General features: G+C 44.0%; 1 protein-coding gene across 4 annotated transcripts in view; it reads left to right on the forward strand.

The window, feature by feature from the left end:
* The window catches only part of DENND1A (DENN domain containing 1A), a 2718319-nt gene extending 2715097 nt beyond the window's left edge, over positions 1-3222 (forward strand). For all 4 annotated transcript variants that reach the window (XM_069609457.1, XM_069609459.1, XM_069609458.1 and 1 more), the window contains one exon: positions 16-3222. In XM_069609457.1, coding sequence (XP_069465558.1) covers positions 16-1335 — 1320 coding nt within the window. In that variant the 3' untranslated portion in view covers positions 1336-3222. The remainder of the gene's footprint in view (positions 1-15) is intronic.
* The last annotated feature ends 5976 nt before the right edge of the window (positions 3223-9198 follow it).

The following is a 9198-nucleotide window of genomic DNA, read 5'->3' on the forward strand; positions in this document are numbered from 1 at the left end:
TTGTGACTTTTGCAGAGAATGGACCTTTGTGCGCCTCAAAGTCACAGGATTGTGCCCCAAATCAAGCACTTTCATCCTTACAATAAACTGTGGTGTATGGGCCAAGATGACATGGCTATTCCAACAAAGTGCACCCAGAGTTCCCCGGAGAGAGCGTCCGCCTTCCATGACAGCAGCGTGTCTACCCCACTGAGACCCTTTGGAGCAGACAGAATATCGAACCCGGCTGAAAAAGATGATGCCAGCACTGGCTCCCAGAGCAACATCACCATACCCAGGCCTCAGGGGAGAAAGACTCCAGAACTAGGTATTGTGCCCCCGCCGCCTCTGCTCAGGGTAGTAAAACCCCAGATGGCATGTTCAGAAGACCCTTCCAAGTCCCAAAATGTTACTAGCAATGACTTTGTTACTGAACTAATGCAGGAATCATTTGGCACAGGAAGCCTGTCGCTTGATTCGCAGTTCAGCCAATCTTTACATTTTTCTCCCAGTCCATCCCAGCTTGGGTCCGATACCAGCGGAACGTCCGATCTCCTTCAGCCGGTGAAGGTTGTGTCCGAATGTGCCGGTCGGGATGAATTCCTCAGATTTTTGGATCCATTGAAAGCCAGCAGTTGGCAGAGCAGTAGCCAGCCACACCTCCCAAGTAGCCTGCAACGTTCGCCTTCTCCACTTTGCTCTAATTCTACTACTTTTGCTCCAGTTCTTAATGACTTCAGTGCTTCATCAGCTGTAAACTTTGGTTCTCAGTTGGCATATCCACCTTCAGGGGCACAGTTTGTACAGCCATCTCTCAATCCATTTGTACAGGCTGTGCCAACCGTCCTGTCAATTCCGGTAGCAAGGCCCCCAGCAGGCCCCTTTAGTCCTCAGGTATGTCCCACCTTTAGCACACATGTATTGGCCACTAATCCTGGCTTTTACCAAGCTCAGATACCTCAGCAGAACCTCCCAGGACTCTCAATGTCCAGTCTGTTTAGCCAGGTCCCAGTAGGGCTGCAGGTTAGGCCATTGATGCACAACCCCCACAGCCCCTCCCAAACCAGTTGCATACAGGCTCCAAGCCTGAGTAGCATTGGTAGTGTTAGAACATTTCCTCTCTCTAGGTCGGGCTCAAAGACGCCAGACACCAGGAAAGGTCCAGCTGTGAAGTCAAGCAAACCCCCTGTAATACCACCGCGACCTACAAAAACATTAGAGCCCTTGTTACTTCCTCTAAAAAATAAGGAACGGAAGGATCCCTTTGAAGATCTGTTAAATGAAACAAAACAAGAGATAACACCAAAGCAAGACCAAGTGGAGCATCTCCGGGAGCAGTGGGAAACGTTTGAGTAGAATTTGGTCCAACTTTGCTTTGGAGGTCCCCAGTATACCGTAACAGAAGGCCTGAGCAAGCGAGGTTTAGCACGAAGATCTAAGCAACGTGCATCGATGTTTCCTTCGGTGGTTAGTCCATCTGCTGCTGAACCTCCCACATTTCCTGAGAATGGATTGCCATCTGAACATTTTCAAATGTTTCTTTCTACAGGAGGAATACACACATCCTAATAGTTATGCACTGTTCCAGTTGTTTTAGCATATATTAACTTTTGTATTGTCATGGTTCTTCAGCAAAAGTCTCGTTTTTTAAAAAGATTCACTCGAATTTCTTGAAGTTTTATCCTCGGTAGCTTTTTGAGGAACCGTGAGCTATACTAGAGACCGTTGTGGCCACGTATATTCAGGGCCATGTGAAAAGTGATTTAGTTAAAAAAAATAAGTGTTAGGCACAGACTACAACATTTACTTTAATGTGTCGAGAAAAGTGAAACGCTTACATGTTGTTCACCTTAAAAAAAGAATAAGTCCGACTTTCACTGTATTTAATTGCATTATAAAAAGCCTGCCACATGGAGCAATATGTACACAATATGATTGCACAACTCTGCATGTTTTAACCTTTCCGTTTATGTATCACGCTCCTTCACTATGAGGTCTTCGCTGCACAGAGGGGTCTGTAGTATTTGTCACTGTTTCATAAGGCAAAGCCACAGCAGTTTGTGAAGTCTCCTTGCAAAGTCAGTGGAAATAGCAGTTGTGAGAATGCCCTTAAAAGGCAGCTGTCCGTTGAAATGTTTTACCATGAAGACATTTAACAGGCAGACCTATTTGAGCAGTGTTCTATGGATAGCCGTTTGTGATTTTCACAGTTAGGGACCATGATTTTAAAACATTTTCCTCACCCATCACGTTTTTCTTGGCCACGGTTATGAAAATTCTTGTATTTTTTAGGATCAACGTAAAAAGTATTTTTCTTGACATTGTGAACATCTTCGCAGTATTAGGTCAAGCTATATTTCACGTGTACGTCAGCCTCTTATCATTAAACGGTAGCTGCACAATATCCGATTGTGAAGTTGACTTGAAATGTACACTTGTGCAATAGAAACAAAAAAAGTATGTTACTGTTGGTAGATGGAGCATATATTGCTTTACTGAATGTAAGCATTGATTTTCTTACTTGCTTTGATGTTTATTCCTATCCTTTTCTCTGGAGGACAGAGTCTGTGTTTTTGAAATGTTTCTTAGAATCACAAAAGAAATCTCACTACTTAAAAATGTCTGCCTTTACCATAAAGCATTTCTTTTTTTGTTGGTATGACTGGTCAAGGGAAACTGCGACCAGATCCCCAATCATTAATATGTGCTGGAAGATCTATTATGACGACGTTCTCAAAAACTGTGACTCGCCTGTACAGCTGTGGGCGTGATGCATGGTGTTATTATTTCATTTGATTGTATCATTTCCTTGTTTGGAAGGTTCTGTTGCGATGCACTGATAGTATATTTTGAATGCATGCTTTCTTTGGTCATACAAAAAGAACTAGGGCTTCTGTTTCACAAAACCGTATTTTTCTATGATTTTATATTTTTTATTCCATGTGCATCTTTTTGTTGTGACAATATATAAGTCTATATGCTGATGATATGTTCTGTTATGAACTCAGTGATGTGCAGTCCTGTATGCCAAAGCGACCCACGTATGACACAGACCTACTGGAGCATCAGGTAGAGAAAGTTCGACAAAGCCATGTGTGTTGAATGACCACAAGGGAAGAGCCAACTGCGACACGAAATGAAGATCCTCATTTGAGTGGAGTGTCTGTGAACGTACTGTCCACATTAAAACTAGAAAGCATTGGTGTTTCCTATTAAAATAAACCACATAACAATGAACACGAATATATTGATACTTTGTTTGATTTAAACTGCATTAATACAACAATTTTGTTTTCAGTAGCACACGTACGAAGCTTCAAAACCAGTTTGTTGTTCTTTTCCAACAGTTGTCCACCATACCTGCAGAGTAAATGATTAGTTTCTCTTTGGGGCTAAGAGAAAAAGGTCACATCTCGAGCAGTGTTCAGTAGTTTTGGCGGTGCAGCTGGGGGGTTTGGGTGGCACAGCATGAACTGTTTGTCTGGAAACACTGTGGATCAGTGCAACCCTCGCTGCCCTGACTCATAATATCATGCAATTTGATATGATTGGTTATTTATAATGCGCTTAATACCCAGAGGTTTCTAAGCGCCGACCCGGGGATCGAACATGTGTTGCTCAGTGTCGTCTTGCTTCCAAGGCAAGCACGTTGCTGCTGAGCTATCCTCCCGAGACTGCAATGAAAATCCTTGCTCCTACTATTGCGTCAGAAACGCAATCCTCTCCAGCCAATGGCTGCCAAAACCCGCCTTTGTTTTCTGCCCAGCACTGCCACCATCCATATTCGAAGGACCTTCTCTCCGGCAAGCTCTTCTATTGATCTGGCCACCATCCCCTGGGTGCGGCTTCTCCAGCATTCGCTGTACCGCTACAACATGACTTTATATGCTCCTAACCTGTCATTCATGTAGCACACTGCTGCTGATTCACGTTACCTGCAAACTACTGAACTTTGTACCTTCTCTTTCCTTGCATTCTAGTATAACGCTATACCTACAACGTATCTGCTATAACCTTACCGTACCTCTTTGAGCTGCCACTCCAGCTTGCCCGAATAACTGAGTTAGCCCCTGTCACCATGGGGCTTTTCCATACACACTGTGCATTTGCCTTTACTTTGACACTCAAGTATCTGTTTGCCTGATGTAGCCCCCTGTACCGTGAGGCGTGGCTTAGCCAGACTGTGCATTTACCATTACTTTGTAACTCATGTATCTGTTTTCCTGGTGTAGACCCCTGTACCACGAGACACGGCTTTACCAAACTGTGCATTCACCATTACTCTGTCACTCACCATTACTCTGTCACCCATCTATCTGTCTGCCAGATGTAGCCCCCGTACCATGAGGCGCGGCTATGCCAGACTGTGCATTTACCTTTACTTTGTAACTCATTGTCTGCCAGATGTAGCCCCCCATACCATGAGGCATGGCTATCCCAGACTGTGCATTTACCATTACTTTGACCCTCATGTATCTGCCTGATGTAGCCCCCCCGTACCATGAGTCATGGCTTAGCCAGACTGTGCATTTACCATTACTTTGTAACTCATGTATCTGTTTGCCTGGTGTAGCCCCCACACCATGAGTCGTGGCTTTACCAGACGGTGCATTTACCATTACTTTGTAATTCATGTATCTGTTTGCCTGATGTAGACCCCCCTACCATGAGGCGCGGCTTAGCCAGACTGTGCACTTACCATTACTTTGACCCTCATGTATCTGCCTGATGTAGCCCCCCCCGTACCATGAGTCATGGCTTAGCCAGACTGTGCATTTACCATTACTTTGTAACTCATGTATCTGTTTGCCTGGTGTAGCCCCCACACCATGAGTCGTGGCTTTACCAGACGGTGCATTTACCATTACTTTGTAATTCATGTATCTGTTCGCCTGATGTAGACCCCCCTACCATGAGGCGCGGCTTAGCCAGACTGTGCACTTAACATTACTTTGTCACTCATGTATCTGTCTGCCTGATGTAGCCCTCCCGTGCCATGAGGCGTTGCTTTGCCAGTTTATGCTTTTTAAATTCCACATGTATGTTGTAATCTGTATATGTGGTCTTGCACTTTGAAGAATGTTACTTCGCACTTACTGTAAATAGCACCCTGATGCATGAGGGTTTGGCACGCTGCTATAAATGCAAAACTAAATAAATAACCCCAATTCGCCGCATGGAATTTGCGCCAACCTCGCTCACCCCGACACACGCAAACACTGATCACTGGGTGCTCCTTCATGGATAGGTCAATAATGTGTGCCGTCACAGTAAACGTACAGCTTTTTGCTTGGTTAGGGTAAGCAGATTTTCTTTGCAAATGCTGTAAACTGAGGTTATGCTTCTACTTTTGAGATATTGGGCACACATAAAAAAGGAATCCATATCCTGTTAATCAGTTACTATTTGCAACTGAATCAATTAGATACACTTGACTTAACCTGCCTTGGTTGGTGCCATGTATTCAACACGTGGGATGTGAAAATGCAAATTACCCTTGGGCTTGGAGGGTATGTCTTTCCCTCGGGCAAGTGTATGTTGGCATGGATCTTGTTGGAGACCTCCATGACACACAATGACTGGAAGATAAACTTAATAATTCTTGGCTCTAAGAGAGGTCCTCGTATTAAAGGGAGATTTTAAAGCAAATGGCTATTTGATGATTAGTGCTTTCACCAAAAGTTTGTTATTGCGGCACTGTGTAAAGTGACCCAAGACGTTTGCTGATTCAATACTGCTGGCATATGCTTTTCATAAAGTTGATTTGCAGTGAAACCTAAATTGTACATTTTGATTGTCTTTGCAACAGATTATTCCATTCCTGAGTTGGAATGGGTATTTCTGCTTTCTGGGAAAGTCTTCTTTTGGTCACTTCTGACAATCGAATATGAACACGCCACGTGGGTCTGCCTATTTGCTGTTAGTTTGTTTTTTTCAGAAACCCTTATCATTATCTTTAGTGGCACTAAGGTCCCCATTTCTATCGCTGCTGAGAAAGTGCAGATGAGAGTACAACTGACCGTGCAACCTCTCTTGGAGCTGTTATCCACAATTTGAATCCATCTTTGCATGATGGACGGTCCATCTGACTTAAAGATGGAGTATGATGCGTATGTCTCCATGGTGTACTGAGTCGTGTTCCGCTCTGCAACAAATTGTTATGGGAGGGCGGAAAGTCCTAGCTCTTAAGCAGACCACATAGGCCGGGAAGTCCTGCGCCCAAAAAGAGTCAAGGTAAATGACAAAGGCCTGTTATATTATCCACTCATATAAAACAGGGACAGCAGTAAGCAATGAATTCTCAGAATTCTCAGAGATAATGCAGGTAACCATTTATAAATGCCAAACGTGTGATCATTTGCATGGTATGACAAATCTAGTTACAAATACCTATGAGGGTAGGGGATTGATTAGGGGAATCATCTATGTTGGCTATGCTGTATCAGATGGCGCCACCTGGAACCACCTCTAAGTTGATAACAGTGGCTACATGTCATTTCATTACCACTGGATTGGCTGGTGCATCCATTATAAGATAGCGTTAATTGAGGCTGGGGATTGGTTGGCGTGGACTTTGCCAACCTTGATTGCTTGGCAGGTCATCAACACATGAGTAACTATACTGGGTAGGGGGAGTGACATCAAGAGGCCATTTTACCAATTATAATTTACCATTTCTAGGCCATGAGCTAGGACTTTTAGCTTTGAACTTAACCTTGTCCCGCGTCGTTATTCTGGAAACTTTTAAAGAGTTGCTGGCACGTGCACCTCTGTATCTAGTGTTAATGAATAGGCACTGTTTTCAATCCTGGGTCATGTGTGAAGAGACCACATTTTGAATTATTCTGCACATCCTTTACTGGGATTTCTGGCCTATTTGACTGTTGGTTTCTTTACCCTTCTTGCCCTCTAGAGACTTGTTCAATATTGAGCCTCAACTAATGAGCACCCGGTTTTCAATGAGTTAGTTGTTTGTTTCCTGACTTAATCTTAGAGAAGTATTCCTTGCCACTGGGAATTGTCATCTCCCGTCCGCCTCGCTGCTGGCCGAAGCCTCCCCTTCCTGCTGTAACCTTGGCAGGGGTTAGGCAACTGTCTTCTGAGTTGCTTGGCTCTGGTTTTAGATAATTCAGCAGGCCCGCTGTTTTCAGGCACCACGTTTTCCCTGATGCTTTCCATTCATTCGAATGTGGCTGCGCCATCCATTTTGTTTTACATGGCCACTCATTCTTGTTGCGCTTTTGCACCAAGGGAACTCTTGTAAGTCTTGCGTTTCAGCGTATATACGGTATATGATTTCTAACCTATTGGGTGCAAGCATACTCTTCATGTTTAAGTGCAGTTTGACCTATTGTTTGTGTAGCTCCATGGTGGATGTGTATCTTCTTTGCATCTAATGCCTCTACGTGCGTCAGTTCCAGCAGTGATGTCATTTACTTTCGGCATTTAGGTTACAGCATGTTTAGTTCTTCTTGATTCTGCATGTTCCCCTCCTCTTTGATTAATCAATGATAAGGCGTTACAGTTGTCTTAGTGAGCAGCGTCTTATACTTTCACGATACAGCTGCAGAAAGGGGACAGGCTCCATGAATGGTGCTCTCCGTTCGGTATGGAGCCAGGGGAGGGGCCGACCCGATAGATGGCCTATTCATCTGCCTTTGACATTCCCACTCTGGTCGAGTTCTCAACCACATTTCTCGGAGGTCCCTCTGCCCATTGGGAACCTTTGGGGTCCATATGTTTATCACCGCCCTCGGATCACCGGAATTGTTTAATGTGTTCGGCCACACTCCAGGTCATATACCAGCATTCCCCATCTGTTTTTCAGAACACCCAATGCCACATGTAATTATGCGGGTCTCGAGGATAACAACATTTTGAACCGGGAGGGACGATAGGACTTCGCTTCAAATCCAAATGAGGTAGATCATTGGTTGTTTGTGTGTATTCATGCATTCTTGTGTCCATGTTTATCACAATCTTCATTCCTACCGCCTTATTAGCTGTCTTCTTGCATTGACTAATGATCATTCTTAGGGTGCAGAATCCTATTAGTACCAGCACTAATAGGGTTATTAGTTTGTTGAATGCATCGGCCAACCAGGAGGGGAATCCAGGAGAAACAGGTATGTTGTCCAGTCATCGTCTCCTATTTTTTCTACCTCCTCTACCATTTTCCGTGTGAAGCTCATTCAGCAGCGTTATGGCTTTTGGGAGGGTTCCATTTTCCTCATCATTTCCAGGTGTATAGATACAGCAAGATTCAGCAAATTTTGGTCAAAGTATGCCTCCATTGCTGTTAAGTTAGGACATACCTGTTTTGAAAGGTCATAAGCTTTATTGCTCTTAACTCTTACTTTATTGCATTGAAGCTCTTTACCGTGAAGTTATTTGTTTTTAGCAGTTCCTAGCAGACTATCCTCAGCCATTAGCATTTGTGTGTGGCTGCACCCCGGGGATCAGGGTGGCCAAGACTAATTCCACCCTTCTAAACAGTCTATGATCCCACAGAATTTCATCGAGTACTCTTTCCATCTTAGTAGAGGAATAGTTACTTCCTTGTTTGGTTTGTTTGAGTTCCAGCGGACCTTCTCCTTCTCAAATGCTTATCCATTTTAGGGAAGTCTGCAATGTGTAAATCACGTTGCAGCACTACCAACATGGGCATGCTTATCAGTACCATGGAATACACACCCCTCCCCAATCTGGGGGAAGCAATAAGCAATAGTGGTCCATTAATACTGTCGTGCCTATCTTCACGCTAGGCTCATCAAAAACACATTTGCACCCTTTGTTTTCCCCTACTTTCACAGGGCCAGCAATCCTGAAGCACAAGGTGGCATTTTTTAAGGGGACTATGGGTGCAGGCCTGCTTCATCCTCTACCCATGTGAGCAACTTGGATTATTTGGGCCTTTCCTTGAGACATGTATCATTTGAATTCTGCACTATTCTCACCGGTACAGCCCGGAGCGCTTGTGCTTTCCATCCCATCCTGCTGACGTGTATAACTGTCCACATATCAATAACTGAGGTCTTTCCCAGCATACGTGCACCCCAGGTATTTCCTTCCCTACAGCATTTGGACATTGCAACAATTTTTGCAACACTTTTTTATTTACTGTTGTAAAGTCACCTTTATTTGGGCTATCTAATACGTATGTATCATTTTATTTTTCATCTTGGGGGTCATCCATCATTGCTTTTGTTTCTATATAGC

Source organism: Ambystoma mexicanum, chromosome 8 (assembly GCF_040938575.1).
Source record: "Ambystoma mexicanum isolate Mex_15411 chromosome 8, UKY_AmexF1_1, whole genome shotgun sequence".
NCBI classification, from domain to species: Eukaryota; Metazoa; Chordata; class Amphibia; order Caudata; family Ambystomatidae; genus Ambystoma; species Ambystoma mexicanum.